The sequence below is a fragment of the Stegostoma tigrinum genome, chromosome 16 (assembly GCF_030684315.1).
Source record: "Stegostoma tigrinum isolate sSteTig4 chromosome 16, sSteTig4.hap1, whole genome shotgun sequence".
NCBI classification, from domain to species: domain Eukaryota; kingdom Metazoa; phylum Chordata; class Chondrichthyes; order Orectolobiformes; family Stegostomatidae; genus Stegostoma; species Stegostoma tigrinum.
This window is the reverse complement of record NC_081369.1, coordinates 36,581,982-36,607,538: the sequence shown is the minus strand read 5'-3', so window position 1 is coordinate 36,607,538 and position 25,557 is coordinate 36,581,982. Positions and strand designations below refer to the sequence as shown.

The following is a 25,557-nucleotide window of genomic DNA, read 5'->3' as shown; positions in this document are numbered from 1 at the left end:
AAAGGTTCAGCAGGTCCGGCAGCATCTGTGAAGAGAAATCAGAGTTATCACCGTTCTGAGGAAGGATCACCAGATCTGAAATGCTAACTCTGATTTCCCTTCGCAGATGCTGCCAGACGTGCTGAGCATTTCCAGAAATTCCTCTCTTTGTTTCCAATGTGGGACTTCTGTCAAGAAGGACTGAGTCAAATTGCAAGTGGAAATGAAACAGAATTAACCTCTATCCTGGCTTTTAACATTTTGAGCCTGAAGAACCAATGGCAACAAAAGCAGAACTTGCTGGAAAAACTCAACAGGTTTGGCAGCATTTTCAGAAGGGCTCCTGGACTCAATGTTAACTTTGTTTTCTCTTCACAGATGCTGCCAGACCTGCTGAGCATTTCCAGAAATTTCTGTTTTTGTTTCAGATTTTGAGCATCTACAGCTCTTTGTTTTATTTTGATGTTGCAATGGCATTTTGAGCAGAATTGAGTTTGGAGTCCAAATGATCATGTTTAAATTTCAGTTCTCGTTTCTGTCACATTTTGAACTCCCTTGCCCTGATTGATTCATATATCAGTCCAAAAAGTTGAATGGAAACAAGCTGGCACCTTGTGAGTGTAACTGTGTTTACTAGTCATTTGTACTGTTGGAAACATCAGTGCTTCAGGTTTTCAAGCAAAGTTTGGGACTTAACCATACCTAGTCCTTGGAAGATTGATCTCTTGAATAAATCACCTAGCACCAAACTTAATTACATCCTTTGTAAAGCTAAGAATGAATTTAGGAGCTACTTTAAGATCTTGATAACATTTTCCTGGAATTTTGTGGCTAGCAGTAAAACAATGTTGCTACAGACTCAAAAAAAATGTTGCCCATATACATCCAGTGATTTTCTTGTTCTGCAATTCACTTCCCTGAAGTTCTTTTCATTCTGGCATCAGCAACATTGAAGTCATCCAGCCATAAGAAGCTACCAGTTACATTGAAGCATTCTCAAAGACTGCAGATCAGGAAGTGACCAGCAGGTTTTATAGTACACATTGCTATTACTTTACAGAAAGCAAATTAGATGTTTGAACATACACATGGAATTAATTAAGGTAACTTAATTTCTTTCATAAACAAACTTAAAATAAATATATGGAATTTGAGATGGATTGGAGAAACTTGATAATCCACAAATACAAGCTTGGTTTTGAGTACCAAAGAGGCTGTTCAGTTTCAAGTTAGCAATTCCCAATTATGATCTGTGAGGGCTTCATCACCTCACGGAGATTATAGGGGAAATCACTTAACAATTTCCAGATTTCTGCATTTAACTGAACAGACATTGACATTAGAAATTGCTGTCAGTTTCGCAAATTTCAAAGAAAGCTTGACAGTTTAACTAACGTTGCAATGACAACATTAAGATTTCATAGTTTAGTTTAAATGTTAACCAAGCTAAATATTACCAGACTATATACCTTTTAAAATTATAATGTTAAAGAAGCCCAATTATTTGGATTACTTGAGTGAACTAATTCCTGTCATTTTTATAATTAGCTTAAAATAATATTTTAATTTCTTAAAGCATGTCCTCATTAAGAACATGAGATTTTGTGGCTTCATTTAAGTCCTGATCTAAGTTTGGAGAACATTTTAAGTGCTTTATTTAATCTACGTGGAAGTGATTTTAACCTATTATCAATAGGCAGGAATCCAATGGCATTCTGTTATTAAATGAAGAATTGAATTCAGGAAAGGGAATATAATGAAATTGCAGTGTCTCAATAGACGGGTTAGGGTAAGATTAAACCAGGGTGTCTAAAACTTTTGTTGAAAAATCAAACGCTTCAAGTGCAGAAGAAAACCATTTGGTCGCCACCAGTTCTTTGAATGAACTAATTAATTCCAGCCTTTTCCCATTAATGTTAAAAATGGGAGTCCTCATTCTCCTCTAATTGTTTTTGAAAGTTCCTATGAAATTTGATTTTATTCTAGTTAACAGTCCTCCATGAAAACAAATGCTTGTTCATTTCTCAGCAGAACAATCTCGGTTTTGCAATGCTTCCCCATGTAACATGAGAGTGCCTAATTTCAGCTGTGAGCCTCTTAAGCCTGTTTGCTACATTCAAAGATTTTGTGATCATTTTTGAAATGAATGTCCATTATTGTATACTGTATGAGACCTGTACAGAGATGTTTAGGTTTAATACAATTTCCTTGTTTGTATATTCAGTTCCCCTACTTACAAAGCCAAGTACAGCTTGATTTAATTATCCTTGGAAATCTGACACCAAAGATCATGGGGCGGCGTGATGGGTCGGTGGTTAGCACTGCTGCCTCACAGCCCCAGGGACCTAGGTTTGATTCCAGCCTCAGCTGACTGCCTATGTGGCATTTGCACGTTCTTCCCATGTCTGCATGCATTTCATCTGGGTGCTTTGGTTTCCTCCCACTGTCCAAAGGTTAGTTTGATTGGCCCTACTAAGCTGCCCATAGGGCCCAGGGATATGCAGGCTAGGTGAATTTGCCATTGGAAATACAAGGTTGTAGGGTAGGGGGTTTGATGGGTCTGAATGGGAGGGTTGGTGTGGACTTAATGGGCCATGTGGCCTACTTTCTCACGTCCACTCTGATTCTATAAAGGTTCCTGCAGCACCTCACCCTTTTAATTGATTTTTAACAACCCAGGCTACTTAGCTTTTAAATAAATTGAATAAACACAACGACAAAAATCATAGTTGGCTTTGCAGCTATTTAATAAAGGCAGTTACCTCAACGTTCAAACAGAACGACAATTATTCTACAAAACTAGCTCAACGTTCCCATTAGCTATGAAACTGTACTGGTGTTTCTGTCTGTCTGCTGCTTATTAATGCAGTTTGTGAATGTTAAAGCATGGGGCCTTTGCCTTGGGCAGTGATTTGCCATTCTGTATTGATGTTGGAATAACACAACTGCGCACAAGATTAAAAATAAGTGATGTATGCTTTAAAACGATCAAACTGATTTTCATGCAAATGTGAAACATGCTATTACAACACTCTTAAAAGCAGTAACCTTTCTTTGTTCCTCAGGAATTTGCCTCGTGCTATTATCATCTCCATGCCCATTGTAACAGTTGTTTACGTACTGACCAATATGGCATATTTTACTACCCTGTCTCCTCAGTTAATGCTGAAGGCAGATGCTGTTGCTGTGGTAAGTAGTTACAAATGAGGGCAATAAGACAATGCATTACTTCTAAACAGGATTTAAGTCATACATTTTCATATTATTCCTTTCTTTTTAGATTTTTTTCATTTCTTGCAAGAAGTATTTAGCTGTTAAGCGTATTGTTTTTGCTGCTGTTTTGAATTTTCATGTTTTTATTGTCTTTGTTTGGCCAAAAAATATCAATTTTGAAGTAAGGCTGGATATTGATCTGTTGCCCAACATAAACTTATCTTTTTTTCTTGTATCTGAATTTGATAATCCCAATAGGAATGCTGTCAGAATGGTTGCAGGATACTTATCCTTGGTGAGGTTTCAAATCTTGCAAGCTTGTGACTTGAATGTGCATCTGTTTTTAAATTGTACTTTTATGTACTTAGCATTTGTATCTGAACCAGCATGTTTGATCACTTGCACACAACCTTTATGTTCTCAACAAGAATGGTATAATCTGAACTGATAACATCCCCATAACTTGTTGAATTGTGTAATTTACAGATAGGAAGCATTTATTAGGGCACAGGACCGTAAAACTGAGTTTCTGTTCAAGTATGTGACATTTGCTTTCAAGATTCTGATGTAAGGAAGGTTTATTTCCTATAGCCACGTCATTTGGGAAAGGCTCAGGCAAATCAGTTGTTTCCCTCTCGCACTCCTCAAATAAATTGCCAAATTTCCTTCAACAGCCCTTCCAAACTTGCAAATTCTACCACCTAAAAGAACGAGCAGCAGGTGCATGGGGGCACCACCAGCTACAAGTTGCCCTCTAAATCTCACACCTGTCTGACTTGGATCTGTAATGATATTTATTTCATGGTCAAAATCCTGAATTCAAAAAACAATGCGGAAGCATGCAGGGCAGGATCTACCTGTCAGCTGTATATTTACATTGAGAGAAGAGCAAGAACAGTATGCATAGGATCCTGTGGCTAAAATAAACAGTCATTCAAAATTAAGTATGGCTGAAGACATTTTGATTCTGTACTAGTCAACTTAGGCACTTTACAAGGTAAGCATTTAGGCATGCAGTTACACAAAGCATAAAATAATCTCTTTTTGCGTTAGCATTTTATGCTGAAATATTTTTAACTCTGAATGAAGCCATAGTATTTTATTCCTGTTTAAAGACTTTTTTCTTATTATGCAGGAATTTGGTAATGTCCACCTGGGAGTGATGGCCTGGATTGTCCCTGTATTTGTAGGACTCTCTTGTTTTGGTTCTGTCAATGGATCACTCTTCACTTCATCTAGGTAAAGTGATTATAATGTAATAATTGTATATTTGGGATTATTATAATTAAAAAACATCTACAGTAGAAAGTCCTTTTAACTATTTTAGCCTAATTACATATTATGTGAGTGGGTTGAAGAGAAACAAACTGCACGATCCTAAACCACCATATTGTGTGTACACATGGAAGGACGATAACAGGGCCTCACTTTTGGGGCTGTTATTGCTGTCTTCAGAAGAGCAGCACAGATGATCACTGGGTTGGCAGTGGAAGCCTGCTAGAACACCTTTTATAGAGCAGGGCACAAGTTTGACACCTCTCACTGTCCTCTAGTGTTAAAACATTACCTTGATTAACCCTGTGAAGGAGTTCTTGCTTACTTCTGGGGTCAGTTTTGCCTGCTGTTTTGGTATAGCACTGCACGTTCCATCCCCAGTGGGGCTGTTGATCATTGCTGGCATTAATCCCGCTCTGCCTCTCTTCTGGTACTGAACATTCCTTGGACAAAAGCTCAGACAATGTATCATTGATTTACACTTTCAGAGTAATTTGCCTCTCTCTAGGCAGGGCACTTGCATGGTTGTCTGTTTAGATCACTCAGTCAGTACTGCTGATAGCACTCTGATTCAGAAGTTTGAGAGTCAGATTCCCAGTCCATCACATAATTTAGGCATGCACTTGGGTGTTCTACTCATGAAGCTCTGCGTGTTTGAAGGTGCTGTCATTGGATGAGACATTAATCCTGGTTGTCTGTTGACTTAGGTAGACATAAAAAAATCTCTTGACTTTTATTTGTCCATGCCGATGTGTTTTGCTCAAGCACCACCATGAAAACAAAAATATTTATTTTCTGATCACATAATCATTAGAGCACAGAAGGAAGCCATTTATCCTGCTTGTTTTTCCTATATATCAAACCAATGCATTTCAAAAATAATCTACTTATTGTAAAGGAATATCTAAGACATTCATATTAATGCAGGTTGCTTCTCTTAATTTGTGTCTTCACATCCCCCATACAACAGCACCTGATTTTTTGAGCTCCTAATGCACACAGACCACTGTTCATTTGTGCAGTAAGTGTTTCCTTATATGTTTTCAGGTGCCCACTGCCTACTTACCACTAAATACAATTAACATAATACTTACAACCCACACACAAGCTTTGGATTAGATTGATTATGACCTCCTGATGCATTTAATTGAGGACGTGGCTGTACTATAATCTATTTGGAATAGCTACCAAAAGGAAGCCATATTTTGTAAGTTGTTCTATGTCCACCCCATTTCACTCTGTCTTGTGTTTTCTTATTACGTGCCCCTCTTTACCTCTCCTGGTAGAAGATAATTGCACAGCAGGCAGTCCATTCAACTTGTTGTGAATGTAGCTAAATTAAAACTGTGCCAAGATCTGCACACAGTTATGTTATCCTGTAAGGTGTGTCCACGCAGGTTCATTAATGTGTTATGTTATTCGTATGTATGTTTAAAAAAAACCTCTTCTACTTTTCAAAAACCTTTAAATATTTCTCAATATAACGCTCTCTTTAATGTAAGATTATGAAAGAGTTCACTATTTCTAGACATAGATGTTTGAGATTTATCGTTGAATTTTCAAAATCATGTCACCCCTCATTTCATCTCTGCAGTAGGAAAACTGCAAAATGATTTTGTGATGGCATGATCGTGAAAAGAAAACCCTGCTTCATTCTAAGAAAGAAAACACTTGCATGTATTTAATGCCTCATTACACTGACAGGATCTTCACAGAACCTTTAGGTGGTGATCACTGTTTTGTGGAGTAACGTGATAGCTGGTTTTTATAGCACAAATCTTTGAACATCAGTTGCAATGAATGACCAATGGTGTATTTGTTTCAATTTGTTAAGAGATAATATGTCCTTATTGGATACAACATAGGGAGCTATTCCCTCTCTTTTTCAAATAGTACCATGGGATTATCTTTTTGCATGCACACGAACCTCGTTTTACATTTTATGTGAAAGATGCTCCAACAATACGGTAGTCCTTCAGAATTGTATTCAACTATGAGCCTAGAACATGGGCTTGACTTTTATGAGAAACACTTTCTGCAGATGACTGAGAACTGAGAAGTTCAGTTCAGTTTCTTTACTTATCCTGCCAAATTAAAAACTCAACCAGTGACTAGGAAATTTTCACATATACAAGCTAACAATGTGCAACTCGACCTTAAAAATCAAGTGACATTTGCCCAAATATTGCTCTTACTAGTGACACATTTGGAGTTGAGAATAGCATTTAATTAGGTGCAGTGGTGGCATACTTAAAGCTTGCTGTTTCTGCTTTCCGCATAATTAAGTTCCAGGTGGAAAGCCCACAGTTGGACTTCTTCCTCCACTGCCAGTAGAGACCTATAACTAGCCAATGACTGACCATTTAAAGGCCTGTACAACTGTAGCCACTAAAACTGCGTAGCCAGCGTTGTTCTGGAGTGGGAAAGTGTAGTGTGGTTTCTCTCGGTCAAAGTCATTCAGTGCCTGATCGATGAATTGGGCATTGGGATGTTGAGGGGCAGTGGCGATAGGTGTGCTGCTGAAAATCAAACCTGCCAAGCCCCAGGACCCCCACTGTCCAAAACTGTAGCCCTGGCATTATGTGGCCTAGGTCACTCAGTGATCCTGGAAACGTAGAGCTTGTCTTTTCAGCAGTTGTCCCCACCACCACAGCCTTGCCAGGCACAAAAGCTGCTGGCCTCTGATTGACCACCCGTTCACAAAAGATCAAACTTTGCCTCCCAGAAAACAGATATTAGGAAGGCCACAGCTATGGCCTTGCCACTGCTTGGTCGACTTGTTGTTTGGCAGGCCTTCTTGAAAAAGATCAGTGTAGATGCCTTTCCATCTCCCTCCAGGCTTGCAGCTAAGAACCCTGATGATGTGGCAAGAATCTTCCCATCATGCATTGTGTTTCAGTACAGATTTAGAAAGTGCCAGTGATGTCAAGCTGAACTTGGATTCTGTTGGGATTTCTTGGGGGATCCAAACTGCTTCATGGTAATATTATTTATCAAAGTTTGGCACCATGTTATTTGATGAGAGAATCAGTGTAAATGACTCAAAGCTTGGTAAAAGATGTATGGCTTTAAGGAGCTACTAAAGGTAGAATATGAGCGAGAGTAGAGGAGAATTTTAGGAAGAGAAGCTCAGAACTATGGCATTGCAATGAAAGGCATATCTGCCATTGATGGGCTTCTAAAATTTAGACTATTTAAGAGGCCAGAGTTAGAAATTAACTCAGGGTTGTGGATCTAAAGATAGGAAAGCAGGGGTGGTGTTGGGTCCAAAAACAAGGCTCAGCATGTTGAAATTGAGGTGTTGTGTAATTGGCAATCAAGTCACCAAGCACACACACAAGATGGTAAGTGGATATGATGGTGTAGCCTGTATGGCCTCTAGTTCATGGATTTGAGTCTGACCTGGAGTACCAAGTCCAGTTATGGGCAAGTCTAGAGGTTGAAGAAGGCTGAAATGAGAATTTAGGCAGAACAGATGAACTGAAACAGTGGCAAAGTCAAGTAATGTTAGAAAGGTGAAAATAGATGATCTTGGTGATTGAGTGGGATTGTGCTTGCCAGTCCAGCTCATACCAAATTTGTAGCCAAGATTGTGAATCATTTGATTCAGGTTCAGACATTTGCCAGAGAGAAAGATGGAGTTAGCAGTTACGAAGTAGTGCTTTTGGTGATCTCCAAGGACAGTCGGTTCATTCTTACAGGAATTTGTTTGGAGGGCCTGCCTTTTTTTTTCCAGTACTGGAGGTCATACAAGCAGTTTGACAATGTAAAAACAATATAAGAGTCAGTCGATAAAAGTGTCAGTGAGATTTTGGTGTGTATATGGAAAGTTAAGCTGTAAATTAATGTGATGTTTTTGAGGGCAACATGTAAGTGATAAGTGACAGGGGCTAAGTATTGATCCTTGGGAGGCATCGGAGATATTGTTGCACAGTGAGAAGTGAAATCATTAATGATGACTGCCTGGCTACCGCTAGATAATTAAGTATGAAACCTAACCCACCAAGATGAATGACAGTCAGGAGGTGCAGAAAGAGAACAGAAACGAGCCCAGTGTCGGCCTTTCGCTGGAAATTCGTATCAGTAAATGCTTGCCTTCCCTGTTGTAGCTTTTACTTTAACTTTAATAGTTTCTTTTACTTATTACAGATTATTCTTTGTGGGATCACGAGAGGGTCACTTGCCCAGTCTTCTGTCTATGATTCACCCAAAACGTTTTACTCCTTTGCCATCCTTAATATTTACTGTGAGTATTTATTTCCTAATTGATGTTTGACTGTGTAAACAGGAGGGCAGTTCCGTGCTATAGAACTGTTTGCTTAATTTTTTCCATAAGTGTACAAAATACAAAACCAGCCCTGTTCTTTTATTGAAAACAACTTACATGTTTACAGTGCTGGGCGTTTTCAAGTAACTGCAATAATTTTGTGATTGCAGTTATAAGTCACTAACACAGAATAGTTGTATACAAAAATGGTGAACCATGTAGTATGTTGTTATTTTGAAGCCTTTAATTTTATTTTTCGTGTCTGTAATTTGAACTTGTATTTGATCCAGTGTATAGGTGCCCTGTTTGTACTCATTAGTGCCTGCCAGAATTATTTGCTTTAATAGAAATAGGAGCAGTAAGTGCATTGTCAAGTTGCTATGTAGTTATACTCTGACTCTCAAATAATAAGTGGGTGCAAAATTACTGTTGAGGTTGTACAAAAGAGAAGGTGTGAGATTTACCAGTGTTTCAGGTTGTATCTACCTTATTTAGTTTATGAAGAACATTATTGGATTATCTGTTCACAAAAGAATTTCTGTAGCTCTAAGAATTAGGATTTCTTCCCAAATACATGTTGTCTTTGCATACAACTATGTAATTTTTCCCTCAAACTTGTGCACAAGAGGTATAGATGTTTTAGTGGAGGCAACAATGGATATAAGCAACAACGTTTACATGAGTGTTTTTAACAAATATCCCTAAGCACTTCATTGCATGGAAGAAAGAGAGAAACATTTGTCAATGGCCTAATCTTGATTAAGGAGGACATTAAAGGGTGATGAGAAAAGTGGAAGGGGAAAAATTCCAGGAGGAGAATCATCAACTTTGGTGCACAGGCAGCTAAAGGCAGAGCACTAAGTAGCAGGTTGAAGAAAGGAATGCAAAAGGCCAGTGATAGAAGAATAGAGCACTTAGCGTCAGGTTATAGCCACAAAGGAAGTTACAGAAATAGGAATAGGTAGGGCCATTGCAGGATACCTAATAAAAATGTACAGAATATGTTGCAGATTAAAATTGATAAGCAAAAGTAATCTAAAGGGGTATTATTTTGGTGAAATAATATTGAGGAGTGTTGTATGTTGCTTGCAAATGACTATTATTAGAACTTCAACTGCATCATCGAGTATGTGCATGATGCAATCAGCTATCATTAAAGTGAATCGGATTTGTTATTGGCATGAAGCTAAGAGATTTCTTTTTTAAAAAATAGATTTAGTCAAGTGGGTCTGGCTTCAGTATCCACATGTAATGAGGATTATGTTAACCTAGCACAGAAATGGCCATGCACTGACAGAAAGCTATTGAGGCTGACTTGACGTAGTGAGCCCTGAAGTGATTGCTATCACAATTGACAACACTACTTGACAAAAGAACACAAGTTGCTGCAGGTTAAAGCCTTATAGCTGGCTTCAAGGTAAACATGCTGCCTGTCCAACTGTGGTGTTTCAGTGGTGAAAGTAGCAGAAATTTGATGTTCACTTTCTGGTTTTCCAAAGAAAAACAATTGAGAATTATCCTATAATCTACTTAATTTGTATATTTTGTGATGATTGACCTTACACATTGTTCCCACAGCATACATTTTCTGCTTTGGCATATGGTGTCCATGGTAGAAGGCTAAAGCACTGAACATATTGTTCTTTCCCTTCAGTGAAAGATGCAAGATAAAATTCCCTGACTGATTAATAACAATCAAATACAGATTTTGACAGAAACAGTGGATAGATGTCTTCTTCAGTATCAAAACAATTGGAGTGGGCTAAATTCTCCTCTTTAGGGCTGTACTTGTTGGGCTGGGACTCCGTACTCCTTTCTGAGGCTGCTTTAGCCCAGACCTTTCCTTGGATTGTGTGCAATTTTTTATATAGCTAGGGCTTCAAGGATGCGTCACCCACTTGACCTAGAAAGTATGGCCATGATGTAGTGGGGTCACTGCTGTAACACTGGATGAGGTGGCAGAGGATTTTTAAAAAGGGAGACCCTGTAAGATAAAAACAAATAGCCAGCATAGGAGATGACCTATAAAGATTAATTCTGGAGACTGTTGACGACATGAGAAAGGCCTATACTTGGCTGCATCCATCCACCTCGCTGAAGTAAAAGTTGTTGCCACCAATACCTAGAACCTGTGACCACCTGGTAAGAGGAACAGATAGGAAGAAAGCTTTCCACCATCCCACCACTGATACATGTATCATTTGAGAGGTGGGGGGTGGGTGGTAGTTGGATTAGGTGGCTGCCTACACTGCGAGAGGTCAGACTAGTTGGGTTTGGAGTGTGGTGGCAGGGCTTTTCTCTTGATTTTATTACCCACGTGTTTCTGCCATCATCTTGCTTTTAGGCAAGAACACAGTGGAAGATCAAACTGGACGGCTGCATTCTAGGGCATAAAATTCAAACATCCTTTGCAATAAAGGTACTCGGGCATTTACTTGCTGAAAATCTAATTCAAATTCCAAACGAGAACTGCCTGAGAAACTAAATATTTGATTTGCATTGGACAGTGAAATAGGCTCTGGATTCTCTACGAATGGTAAATGATAAGCAAGGTGGTGTAGCTGTCCTATATGGTGGGTGATAGTTAATGTCCTCCCTGTGATGATTTTGTTGGTGTTGGGGTATTTAGTTGGTGGAAGGATAGTAGGTGAGGCCCTGCTGCCTTTCCACCTGAACCCCAATTAAGTCTGTCTTCCTCCCCTCCTGCAAATTGAGGCATTTGACAGACAATTCCTGTCCACTTAAGGACCTTATTTGCTGTCACTGGTGTTGACACAGTCAAGCTGCCATATTGTTGGTGGCCTCTGGGCCACAAAAGTGCCTTGTTTAAAGGTACTCAATGTCCGGCATCATGAAAGGTCTGCCGAGAGCCAGTCCCTTTCCCTGTGATCCTCATCCTATTATTATTCATCTGTGGCCTGGATCCATGCAAAGCTAGTAGGCCTGTACCATAATGCACTGTTTCTTTGGTGGTGCTGCTTTGATATGTGAAATCTGTAATCCCTTCATCAAATCCAGCCTTGCAAGAGGCCTCAGATAATCCCCGATCTCCTTGCACATACATATGAATGAGCTATACATTTTCAGGAGAGAGAACATTGGTCCATTCTGATTAAAGGGCAACATTAAATGCCACCACCTGCCGTTCCCTTCCAAGCCACTCACCATCCTGATGTGGAAATATATTACCGTTCCTTCACTGCTGTTGTGTCAGACACCAGACCTCCCTCCTTAACAGCATTATGGATCTACCTACACCGATGGCCGGTAGCGATTCAAGGGGGCAGCTCACCCCGTCTTCACAAGGGCAGCTGGGGACTGGCAATAAATGTTGGCCTAGCCAGCAACAGTCATATCCCATGAATAAACTAAGAAGGTCAGAAGTGAAGGAAATTTATTAGGAGTTGCAGTAAAATGTATTGCCAATTAATAAAGATGGAAATATTCATCTTGCAAGTCAGACTTCTGATATCAAATTATTGTTTTTGTAACATTCGAACAATTCCTTTCTGCTCATTACATTTACAACTGCTTTCTTCATACACCTGAAAGTAATAGCTTCCATTTTATTGACTTGCCTATGCAGATCAGTAGATAAGACAAAGCACAACTCTCACGTGACCCAAGACATTATTGCATTAACTACTTCAATGAAACAATACTATACTATTCTCATTATTCTGATTGCAAATTGCTCTGCCTTCTGCCTTATGCCATTAGTGGACTTATTCAGGCATTTAATATACTGATGGTAGGGTCAAGTTACATAGCCAGCCCATAACCATTGCAGCCATGGCCTGAATGCTCTGAGCTCTGCTTTCTTTCCATTTATACAAAAAAGTATGATTTTACTGGCACTATTCCAGGGTAACTGCTTTGCTAAAAGCAGATTTGGTGTCCCAGTGGAAACATATGGGGGGAATTTTAATTCCAAGAAACTGGTAGAAAACTCCAACTTTCAGCTTTAATGTAATTGCGATGGGAGAGTTTGGGAAGTGGGTGGAGGTGGGATCTCATGTCCATTCTGTTCCCATTTTAAATATAATTAAGCTGCACTATTTCAAATTTTGTCCAGACCTACCAGGTTTCCCCAGCTTTGGGAAAGCCACCAACGAAACTGAGGCAAGGAGCTATTAAAGTGAAGAGGTAGACGCATTTCCATTTAACTGCTGAGCCCACTGACTTGCTCTCAAGTCATGCCCTGTGCCCCTATAGCTTCCACACATGGGTATGCGCTCCCTGGTCAGAATGGCAAAGTGCACAATTTTGTGACTCCTGCTCCCACCCCAGAAGCCAAGGTTTTTGGTCAAGTGGCCTTTGGACTGGGGATCCTTTCAGTTTCGCTATTAAGCTCTGAGGAGTTCACTGCCACTTCAGCACTCCCTGCACCACCCCCACTCCCACCCACTTGGATTGTTTCACAGTGAAGAAATTGCTCAAATCTGTAAAGTTTGTTCTCCTGTTACTGATGTTTTCTTGGTTCCTTTTTGTTTTGCAGTGTTGGATGACTTTGATGTATGCATTCTCTGTCAACATATACTCTGTTATTAACTTCTTCAGTTTCTTCAACTGGTTATGTATTGCATTAGCCATTGTCGGAATGATGTGGCTACGCTACAAGAAGCCAGAAATGGAACGGCCTATTAAGGTAAATGGGCAGCTATAATCCTGATCCATTTCACATGTTTACAAAGACAGCTTTGTGCAATGTATGGGCGGGCTCTCTTGTGGCTGTAATGGTAATCAACTCATGCTAGTCATGTGTAAAATAAAACAAGTGCATAACTTTGGCTTTCTCAGCAACTTGTAATTTGTACAAAATAAAACCATTTCACCATCAAGGGGTTAGTGGTCCGTAAAATAGTTAGAATTTCCAAGGAGGAAAGAAACAAACTCTGAAGTCAGGTGATCCATACCATCTCTGCACATCCGTTGTCCTGGGAGTCATTTGCAGAGCTGCTTTAAGCGATTGGGGAAATTAGCATCCTCCAACTTCAGCACGGACCTAATGCACTGCAGAGGTCAACAAGTTAGGGGAGTGGTCAGATGTAAAGCAGGTAATTTGGAGCACAGTATGTCATACTTTAAGAAATCTTTGAAATATGTGTATTTATCCCATGGAACAGTACTGTCAGGGTGTTGGGAATTTGCAACATAATTTGGTGATCATAATGTTCAGTGTATGTTTTTCCCAATATAAAGTGTCAACTTTCATTATTTTAACAGTACAGTGGTCACGTATCTAACTTTTCAATGTTATTCCTCAGAGGTGTGTGGTCGCAGCTAGTTCTGTCCTTGGGTGCTGGATAAGTGACATAAAGGAATTTGTGGTGCTTGAAGTCATAAAATACCACGATTTAAATTGACTTTAGGAGTTACATTTGTTTTTAGCCAGTGTTCCTTTATCTCGGTTTCAAATGTTTCTTTCCTTGAGAGCATTGCAGTTTTATACAATTAAAATGGTGTGAAAATGTCTAAAGTAAATCATGTGATCTGATTTTGATTACCCTGATATCGCTGGGAGAAAGTAGGAGAATGAGGTTGAGGAACTTATCAGCCTTGATTGAATGGCAGAGCAGACTTGATGGGCCAAATGGCCTAATTTCTGCTCCTGTGTCTTATGGCCTCACTGAACAATGGAGACCCTGGAGGTGTTATCTTACTGTGACATGAGTTGCATTTGATCCTGAAGGGGAGGCTCCATCACCAGGTGGTGTGCTTTCTAGTCATAGCCCAATTCACAAGGAGTTGTGTTAGGCACTAAGCCAGAGAAAAATTCCCACTTTGTATAAAATCCAGAAAGTAAAGTGACCTTCTGGTTTGAATAATGTACTTTGTGTTAAAAGCATTATTTCCAACCTTTCACAGGAAGGGATTTAACAAGTTGTTGTAAATATTCAGTAGATTTGTGACCTAAAAGGACATCAGCAAGAAAGTATTTTACAATTTGCTAATGGCTCTCCTCCTTTCTAATATACAGCAGTTTAGATTCAGAGTCATATAGTACAGAAAAGGCCCTTCGTCCCATTGAGTCTGCATCAATATAACTATCACTAAAGGCACACTAATCCCAATTTCCTGCACTTGTCCTATTTCCTTGATTATTATGATATTTGAAGTGCTGATACAAATTTCCTTCTTCTTTGAAGGTTGTAAAGGTTTCTACCCTCCACTACCTTCTCTGGCAGTGCATTCTAGATCCCACCGCCTCCTGACTGAAAGTTTTTCTCAAATCCCTGCTCCTTACCCTAAAACTATGCTCTCATGATTGACCCCTCAACCAAGGGGAACACCTGCTCTCTATTCGCCCTTCAGTACCCTTCATAATTTTATGCACCTCAGTCATGTCCCCCTTTATCTTCTCTGCTGTAGAAAAAAAAACAATCCAAACCTATCCAGTCTCTCCTAACTGCTCAGTTTCTCCATCCCAGGCAACATCCTGGTGAACCTCCTCTGTAGTGCTATCACAGCCTTCCTGGTAGTAAGGTGACCAGAACAACACACAGTACCCCAGCTGTGCCCTAACCAACACTATGAACAATTCATACACTACCTTCTGGCTGTCTTATTCCATGCAACTACAACTGATGCAGGTATGCGCCCCATAGATGGCTTTAACTATCCTGTTCACGTGCGCTGCCAACTTCAGGGATCTGTGAATAATTTCCCCAAGATCCCTCTGTTCCTTTAAGCTACCCAGTGTCCTGCCGTTCATTAAATACTCCTATCTGGCCTGCCTATCTGACCAACCCATCTGTATCTTCCTGTAACCTACAACTGTTTTCTTCACTGTTAACCACAATCTTAGTGTCAGCTACAAATTTGCTTGATATTCCCCCTACGTTTTCATCGATATAATTTATTTATAGGATCCCAATACAGATCCTTGTGGTACGTTACTGGCACCGGCCTCCAGGCACTCGCACAGCCTTCCACCAGTACCCTTTGTGACCTGTCACCAGGCCAGTTTCTGGAATCTCACCAAGTTTCCCTCAAATCCATGTACTTTTACCATTCTCACTCCGTTTCCCATACAGGAATTTATCAAGAGCTTTGCCAAAATCCATATGAATTATGTCACCTGAATATCATTTCAGAATATCAATATTGTGCTTGAATGAATTACAGCCATTCATTACCAGCCCTTTTGTATTAGAGCCGAATTATGGTTTGACAGATGGATTTTTCATTGGCACAGGATGGCATAGATCAGATTGATATAAACATTCGATAGATTTATCTCCTGATGTGAGTGAGCTAAAAAGTAAACGTAGGAGAAACAGTAAACTCGATTCAAATAGATATTCAGTGCTAATGAAGTTGAAAATATTTCATTGAAAGCTATTTTAAATTCTCTTTTACCTTGCAGTTTAACATCCTGCTGCCAATCTCTTTTGTGCTAGCCTGCATCTTCCTGATTGTTGTTTCTATATGGATGACGCCTGTAGAATGTGCTATTGGGTTGGTCATTATCCTCTCTGGGCTTCCAGTCTATTATATTGGCGTTTACTGGCAAAACAAACCCAAGTGGCTCTTGGACACAATCTGTACGTATGATCATGATAAAAATATAATTAATAAGTAAACAATGCATCATTAAGTGAATATATTACTTCACACTGCGATTTTTTTTCCATGACAGAGAGCGTCTCTTTTGTGCTGAAAAAGCTAAAAGAAGTCAGGGCTCCAATTTCAGGGGCTGAGGGGTCAGGCAGAGATGGGAAAAGAGAAGAGATTGGCGTCAGGCCATGTTTTATGCATAAGAGGGTTAAAGGGCCAGCTGCCTCCACTGAAATCAGATTTTAGAATCTCTAGTGTGCAGAGATTAGACAGGCTAAAACCAGGTCTGTTCTCAGGCGGTTTCCTAGAATCCCTTTTAGTGTGGAAGCAGGACATTTGGCCCATCAAGTCCACACTGACCTTCCAGAGAGCATCCCACCCAGACCCAAGCTCCTACCCTTTCCCTGTAACCCTGCGTTTTCAATGGCAAATGTACTTAACCTGCACATCTTTGGACTGTGGGAGGAAACCTGAGCACCTAGAGGAAACCCATGCAGACACTGGGAGAATTACGACTGTCCATATTACTTTGCACAGAGGCTGGAATCAAACCTAGGTCTTTAGCGCTGTGAGGCAGCAGCGCTAACCACTGAGCCAGTGTGCAATAGGCAGGATACCCTTATGGAGGCCTGAGATACATCGGTGGATTATGGCCCCAGAACACCTTTTAGAGTCGGATAGTGTCCTTTGGGTAATTGTGGAGAAGATTGTGTGTAAAAAGTACATAAACCCATGAAAGGGAGGAGTGAGGATAGAAGAACCTGAGGAAAACGGTGGTACAGATGGGGCATCCAGCCACCTTCAGCTGCTTTATCAATCACTTTCCCTCCATAAGGTCAGAAGTAGAGATGTTCGCAGATTTTTGCACAGTATTCACCAACATTCATAAGTCCTCGGATGCTGAAACAGTCTATGCTCAAATGCAACAAAGCCTGAACAATATCCAGACTTGGACTGACAAGAGGCAAGCAACATTTGCACCACACAAACGCCAGGCTATGATCATCTTCAATAATGTAACCACTGGCCCTTGACATTCAATGCTGCTACTATCATGAAACTCTCCTCAACTATCAACATCCTGGGGGTTACCATTTAGGAGAAACTCAATAGGACTCCCACACAACCACAGCAGCAACAAGAGCAGGTCAGAGGCTGGGAATTCTGTGCTGAGTAACTCACCTGACTCCCCAAAACCTTTCCACCATCTACATGGCACAAGTCAGGAGTGTGATAAAATATTCCCCATTTACCTGGGTCAGTGCAGCTCCAACAAGCACTCAGGAAGCTTGACATCATCAGGACAAAGCAGCCCGCTTGATTTGTGCCACACGCACAAGCATCTATTCCCTCCACTAGTGCTCAGTAGCAGCACCGTGTACCATCTACAGTGATGCACTGTTGAACTTGAGATCTTCAGACAGCACCTTGCAGATACATGGGAACATGCAAAACACTCGCCTTCCTGACTTGAAAATATATTGCCATTTCTTCACTAACACTGGGTCATAATCCTGGAATTCCCTCCCAAATAGCATTGTAGATCACCTACAGCAAGTGGACTGCAAGAATTCAAGAAGCAGCTCACCACGACCTCCAAGGGAAATTAGGGACAGGTAATGCTAGCCAATCAGTGTGGGTGCCCACATCCCACAAATGAATAAAAGAAAATTATTTCCAATCCAACATCAGTAGAATTGGTCATAGACTCAGAGTTACACAGCACAGAAACAGAGCCTTTGGTCCAACTCATCTATGCTGAGCAAGTTTCCCAAATGAAATGAGTCTCACTTGCCTGCATCTGGTCTATATCCCTCTAAATTATTCCTCCCCAAGTAATTGTTTAAAAGTTGTAACTCTACTTCTGGTAGTTTATTCCACATATGAACCACCCTCTGTGAGGAAAAAGTTGCACCTCAAGTCTCTTTTGAACCTTTCTCCTCTCACCTTAAAACATGCTCCCTAGCTTTGAACTCTCCCGCCCTAGGGAAAGACCTTTGCTATTCACCTTATTTATGTCCTTTGATTTTATAAACCTCTAGAAAATCAGCCCCTAACTCCTACACCCCAGTGAAACAAAGTCACAGCTTATCCAGCCTTTCCTTATAACTCAAACCCTTTAGTTCTAGCAACATCCTGGCAAAACTTCTCTGAACCCTCTCCAATTTAATAATATCCTTCCCATTGCAAGGTGACCAGAATTGCACACAGTATTCTAAAAGTGGCCTTCCTAACATCCCATACAGCCTCAAGATGACATCCTAATCCCTGTACTCAATGAGCTGAGCAATGAAGGCAAGTGAGCTAAATACCTTCATAACCATCCTGTCCAGCTGTGACACAACTTTCAAAGAACTGTATACCTGAATCCCTAGGCCTATTTGCTTGACAACACTCTCCAGGACCCTATCATTAACTGTGCAAGACCTACCCTTGTTGTCTTACCAAAATGCAATACTTCATATTTATCCAAATTAAATCCCATCTGCCGCTCCTCTGTCCAATGGCCCAGTTGATCAAGATCTCTTTGTAATCGTAGATAACCACCTTCCATATTGATTACATCACTAATGTTGGTATGTCTGCAAACTTGCTGACTATTCCTACTAAATTCTTATCCAAATTGTTTATATAAAAGACAACCAACAGTGGACCCCCCAGTGATCCCTGAAGAACACTGCTGGTCACTGTTCTAGTCTGAAAAATAACTCTCCACGACCATGATTTTCTGAAGAAAGGTCCCAACCAGAAACGTCAGCTTTCCTGCTCCACTGATGCTGCTTGGCCTGCTGTGTTCATCCAGCTTCACACTGAGTTATCTCCACCACCATCCTCTGTTTCCTATCATCAAGCCAATTTTGTATCGAATTGACAAGCTCTCCCAAAGTCCAATATGGTTTAACTTTACGAATTAGTCTACCACCCACACTCAACCTGACTATTCAGGCCTAAAATAGCGATCATAGAATTCCAATTTATAGCAAACAGGCTAGTATTTTAGCTTATTTGTGCTAATCTTCTGTAAAAGTAGTAATGTCTAGAGATTGATGTTTCTACAGGTTGTCTGTTGGCACCATTTTGAACCAGTTACTGTCTTATTAACCAGTATGTTTGAAAACACGTTATTAGCAGTAGCATATTGTTACTTCTATAAATAAATATTTTTTCCTGCTTTCTTGCAGATTCTATAACTGTTTTCAGTCAAAAAGTTATGGAGGTGGTACCGCAGTCTTCATAATAAAACAAATTGAGCTCCTTCACAAAAACGCACAAAGATTCAAGCAGTTGAGATATTGTTACACACTCCAAAGTCAATATTTCAGTCAAGGAAACATTTCTCTTCAGTTTGAGGATTTAGTCAATCACTTTAGAATCGGTTGAGGAAGCATCACATGATCCCTTTATTAGAAAGAGATTTAGTGGTTGAGAATTGTACTGGCTGAAGTGTATGCAATGTGTTTTATGTTTGTGTGAATATTCCTGTGTAGTTATTTGTGCATTGGTTTTATTCCATTCTACTGTTATGAAATTCAAGTTTGAGTATTTCTACTTTTGAAAGTATTCTTTAAATGCACAATATTTAAGGATGGTCCAAAATTTATTTTACAGAATCAGTGGCATTAATGAAATTGAGCCTTCAATTCGCTACTGGTTTAAGTCACAACTTGTGCTGTCATTTTGGAGCACAATGAAAAACAAATGTATATTTTTCAGATTGATATGTATGTTTAATTTGACTAATGTGTGTTTTAGTTTTTGGAGTTTGTTTACATTTTTAAAATAAAGTAAAAAGAGGGTGACCTTCCAGGGAGAGAAGAAAGTAATGGAATAAAAAGATACCTGGAAGTTACCAATTTATTTGTTTTAATTACATTTTCTGAATTCCTTAAAGACATAGTGGGCCATTTTCAGAGTTTAGGATACTGCTTTCACGTTATTCTGAATTTTTCTTTCCAACAATCCACTGTTAGAAAAGTGTGGCAGCTGCCGATCAAAATGTCAATGATAATCTAGCAAGGAGGGTGATCATGTAAATAATAGCCAACTTTGTTTAAAGTTCCAAATACGTTTTTACTATTTTTAATTATCTTCAGAAAATTCAGCCATCTGAAATAACAGTATGTGTAAATATTCTGCATCACTCCATATAATGCATTTTAACACCTTATAACTCCTAATTTAACTCCTCCTCCATTCCCCACTACACAGGGAAGCAAACGTCACTCCATATAATGCATTTTAACACCTTATAACTCCTAATTTAACTCCTCCTCCATTCCCCACTACACAGGGAAGCAAAGGGCTTAGTGCTATTGCCATTAGACTATTAATCCAGGGACCCGTTTAATGTTCTGGGGACTTGGGTTCAAATTTGCCATGACATATGGTGGAGTTTGAATTCAGTAATAATCTAGCATTAGAAGTCTAATGATGACTATGAAACTGTTGGCAAAATCCCCATCTGGTTCACTGATGGCCTTCAGAGAAGGAGTCTGTTGTCCAAACCTGATCTGGTGTATGTGTGACTCTGGATGCACGGCAATGTGGTTGACTCTTAACTGCCCTTTGGATAATTAGAAATGGGCAAAAAATGCTGGCCTAGCCAGTGATGTCCTCATTGTAAAATGAATTTTAAAAATGTTTGAAGTAGACAGAAAAATGTTACTCTTTCCAGCCTTGTAATTTCTTCAATCAGAAAATGTTTACTGTGTGAGAAATTATTTTCTCTTAATTTTCTACATGATCTGGTATGTTTGAGTGATACTTCTCCTAACGATCAGAAAACTACAAAAACAGCCTGGGCTGTCAGAAGGCCCCTGATGTCAGCTTTTGTGGGTGGTCCAAGACTGTGGCCCTTATTTGACCTTCGTTTAATGTTGTACTTGCATCCCTCTAGAAATCAAACCTCTGCTCACCAGCTTTTAGTGCACTTTTTTGCACCATTACCATTGGGAGTGAGAAGCCACACTACCCCTTTACAACTAAAGAATTTCCATTTTGTCATTCATAGTGGTGGGAGGGGGAGACTGCAGTTCACTTTTATGACTCCGGGTAAATGCACCTGATAGCAAGCCATTAAGTGATACAAAACGGAAAGCTGTGGTTCAGTTTCAGTCACTGATCTGCTACATTTCTCAAGTTAACAGCATTAGCAGAGCCTGTCGATTTTTGATTTCTTTGTGCCCAAAGAGTGGAAAAAAACCTTGATCATCATCCGGAATCTTTAAAAAAATTTTTTTTTGTGCTGAGTAAAGAGGATCAGGAGCAAATATAACACCCACAAGCAAACTTAGAAAAATAACATGCTACGACTGGACCTGAATGGAACTTGCTGAGCAAGATTGTAGAGTGCCCATGGGAACCTTGCCTAACATGAGTCATTCATTTCTTTTGAGAACTTAGAGGAAATCAGGTAAATTTAATCTGCTGATCTATTTAATAATAAAGAAATTAATTATTTTTCTTTGAGTCATAAATATATTCTGAATTTCCTTTGTTTGTTCATGGAATGTGAGCAACACTGGCAAGGCTAGCATTTATTACCTATTACCTATTCCTATTTGCAATGGCCTAGCTTCCTATAACACTGCGTGGTTTAAGTACATTCATAGTGCCTGTTCACAGGGAGTTTCAGAACTTTGACCTAGTGATGAAGGAACAGTGATATATTTGCAGTGCATGATGGTATGTGAGCTGAGGAGATGACATAAACTGCCTGTTGGTGCTGGATCTACAACAGACAAAATATTTCTATGGATTCCAGACAAACCCTACATTAGTAGTATATGGTGTGGTCTTTCAGGTGGGGTTTGGATAAATGGAAACGGCTGAGGTGATAGCGTATACTTATGATGCAACTACAACGCCAAAGAATCTCAGTTGAATCCTAGTTAGTGCGGCTTGCTGTCAATTTTTTTTAAAATGATAACTCATTGAGAACTAAGGCACTGCAGGGTCAAATTTCTCACACTATTTTAGATATTCTGGCCTGGCATAACTTCAGGAAATGGTTTCTAGAAAAGCTGGAAACTAAGCTGTAAAGAGACAGAGAAAGTTGGGACCTTAAAGGTTGGAGTTTATCGTCTGGGACTTAATTGGGCCCTATCATTTCTTTTTCTTCATGTGCTGTGGGTGCCCCTGGCAAGGTCAGCATTTATTTCCCATGAGGAAGCAATGGTGAGCTGTCAGATGGTGTGTGACTTGGATCAAAGTTTATAGAGGGAGGTGTTCCTGAAAATCCACTGTTATCATTCTAAAGATTGCTAATTTGGAAGGTGATGCCAAAGGAACCTTGGTAGGTTGTTTCATTATTTCTTGTGATGAAGTAAATACTTGAGGTGGTGGATGGGGCCTCAAACAAGAAGGTTGTTTTGTCCTGAATGGTGTGCAAGTTTTTTTGAATGTCACTGAAGCTGCACCTATCCAGTAGGCGAAGAGTTTTAACATTGTGGCTTGCATCGTGTAAATAGTGGACAATTTGTTGAAGTCTGGAGATGAATTACTTGATGTAAGATTCTCAGCCTCAGACCTGCTCTTGTAGCCACAAGAGTTAATTTGGTTAATCCAGTTAAGTTTTGAGCCAGTGATGATATCCAGGGCGTCTGTTCTGTGGGTTTCAGTGATGACATGCAGTGCTTGTTTCCCCAATGTATTGTGTTAGCTGTGTCTCTGAATCAGAAGGATATGCGTTTGAGTCTCATTGTAGGCCTTGAGCACAAAATTCTCTGATATTGCAGTGTAGTATGAAAGATAACAAAATCAGAAGTTGCTGGAAAAGCACAGCAGGCCTAGTAGCATCTGTGAATCAAAAATCAGAGTTAATGTTTTGGGTCTGGTGACCCTTCCTCAGATTGGAAAAGGGAAGGATGCTGGTGCAGAGTAAAGGAGCAATTCTTTACCCCTCCTTGGTGCAGGAGATCAAGACTTGATCCTTCAAAAGGATAATGGAGGTAGGGTATGGTGGAAAAGAAAATTCCTGGCAACTTTTAAAGCTCTGAATCCTCAACCATGCAGGGTACTTTGGATGCAGATAGCTGTCTAGGCTATTTGGAGAAATCCTCTGACTCCAGGAAGTTCTTGCAGTTTGTAGGATGAGTTTGCAACTACTGAGTTTTCTGCCTCACAAATGTTTGAGCTCTTCGTACTTTCCATAGTCTTTGGCTTCACACATTTTGCTGTTATCACTATTAGTTCAGAAGGCTATTTGAAATGGTTCACTTTGTGGAAAAAATAATATTTTGGAAATAGTTGAATCAGTGAAATAAAAGACTAACTCATTATCATGCAGAATTCTGTTCTTAATGCAACACAAAATTCTAATTGAGAATTGATGGTTCACACCATCTTTAAAGATTTTTTAGAATCCATAGTACTAATTTATCGTATGTAAGTGTAGTGATTTTCAGGTTATTGTGTACAATTTTTTAAGACATTTTTACTACTCATCAATCTTTCATGTGTTGTAACATTGTTTTGCAGTGTTCTGAAATATTTTGTGAAATCTCTTGATGTATGTACTGTACTGATATTTGATTTTTCAATATATAGAAATAATTGGCTTGAGTAGTTTTGTGCGACATTTAATCATCTGTAAACAGGAGATGAAGAAATCCAAAGTTTTAGGCAAAATTGTTTCTTCCTAAATTGTAACAGCAAAATTTAAGTCTTGAACTTCTCCTTTCTCCTTATCAGTTTTAACTGACTTCCTTCCCTGTGTCCACGTGTTGTTGTTGTATGGCATTTGTAGGGTATGAAAAGTAACTTTGACTAAACAGAGAGCAGGAAACCAACTAGTGCCTACCTTCATTACCACCACACCTTGCTTCATATATTTTCACGATCTCATTGTTTGGGACGTAATCTAACACTGGAAGTGTGAAGTTATTTTGTTTTTGCACATTTTCCATTTTGTTTATTTCAATGGTCATCAAAATCTTATTTAGTGTTTACTTTCTGTTTGGAAACAAATTGTGTAATTGTTTATGACTCCCAAAATGCTATTACTTTGCTGAACATTATATTTGAATCTTGAAATATTAGATGACTGTAAAAGTCTCTTGTAAATTAATAATGATACTTCATGGTGATGTATTATGATTTTAATGACTTTACTACAATCTGAAAAATCACTGTCAGAAATTGGAATGAGAAAACATTTATCGCAAACTGACTTGCTTGTCTCAAACTCTGATGTATTAAAAGACTGCTGTCCAGAATAAACACAAGTCTTTGAGGTTATCTTTTTAAAAGCAGTTTTAAAACAATCTGAAATGTCTTCACTGATTTTAAAATAGTTACTCATTCCTATTGTTATGTTGATTCACAGATGTATAAATGTTCTGTAGTAATAGATCTTAGTGTCACTTCATTGTTTTCATAAGTGATAACTTGTGGTCTTCAAACATTGTTATTGCAGTAGTGTAGCTTTAAAGTAATTGTTAATATGAACTAAAGGGTTCAATCATACCATATTTTGACTAGGTGTCATTTTTTTGTTGAATTTCATAGAGTTAATGAGTTTTCTTCTGCTTTTGTCCCAAAATCCTCTCATTAGTGAGCTACCAATCAGTGATTACGCCCTCTGATCCAGTACTCACTGGATTCTATAACTTACTGCAGAATATTCTGCAATAAACTGTCATCCTTGGTGTTGCCGCATCTTTAAAAAGCCAATGCACACTTGGTTAGTTCTGGCATCTGGAGCCACCCCGCATGGTTCATGACATTTGGCCCAGACTTGGCAGAGAAGAGGAAATTGTAAGCTCACCTTGTAGGCAAGATGGAGGATCTAGTAGAGGGGTGGTGGAGAGAAATGAAATTATTTATCCCAGGACAGTTCGTGGAGGCCATGACACAGACCCTGCCAGCTTGTTCTGAGGTTGCCACCTGGGTCACTGTAGGATCATCCATTAACGAAGATCAATACCCTTCTTCACTCTGTCAGGGTACATGCCGCCAGGTTTTCTCTGTTACATCACAGACCTTTTTCTCTGCTAATGCTCCCACCTTCCATCAAGGCTCATGCTTAAATAAAACCAAACACTGGACACTGGAAATCTGAAAATAAATACAGAAAATGCTGTTGAAATTCACAGGTCTGGGAGATAACCAGAGTTAACGTTTCAAGTCCTTGACTTCCTCAGAACTGGGTCATTCTCAGCTACTCTTACTATTGCATGTACTGTGCCCATCACTCTCGCCAAACTAATGCATCCACCTTTGCACCTCCTGCTTCGAGAGTTTACCACATGCACTAGCAATAA

The 25,557-nt window shown here is 39.5% G+C and overlaps 1 protein-coding gene across 1 annotated transcript in view; it reads left to right on the top strand.

The window, feature by feature from the left end:
* Positions 1 to 24,765, top strand: part of slc7a5 (solute carrier family 7 member 5) — a 66,794-nt gene extending 42,029 nt beyond the window's left edge. Inside the window, exons 5-10 of the mRNA XM_048546897.2 lie at positions 3,045 to 3,168; positions 4,328 to 4,431; positions 8,617 to 8,713; positions 13,233 to 13,382; positions 16,104 to 16,281; positions 19,477 to 24,765. Coding sequence (XP_048402854.1) covers positions 3,045 to 3,168; positions 4,328 to 4,431; positions 8,617 to 8,713; positions 13,233 to 13,382; positions 16,104 to 16,281; positions 19,477 to 19,532 — 709 coding nt within the window. The 3' untranslated portion in view covers positions 19,533 to 24,765. The remainder of the gene's footprint in view (positions 1 to 3,044; positions 3,169 to 4,327; positions 4,432 to 8,616; positions 8,714 to 13,232; positions 13,383 to 16,103; positions 16,282 to 19,476) is intronic.
* The last annotated feature ends 792 nt before the right edge of the window (positions 24,766 to 25,557 follow it).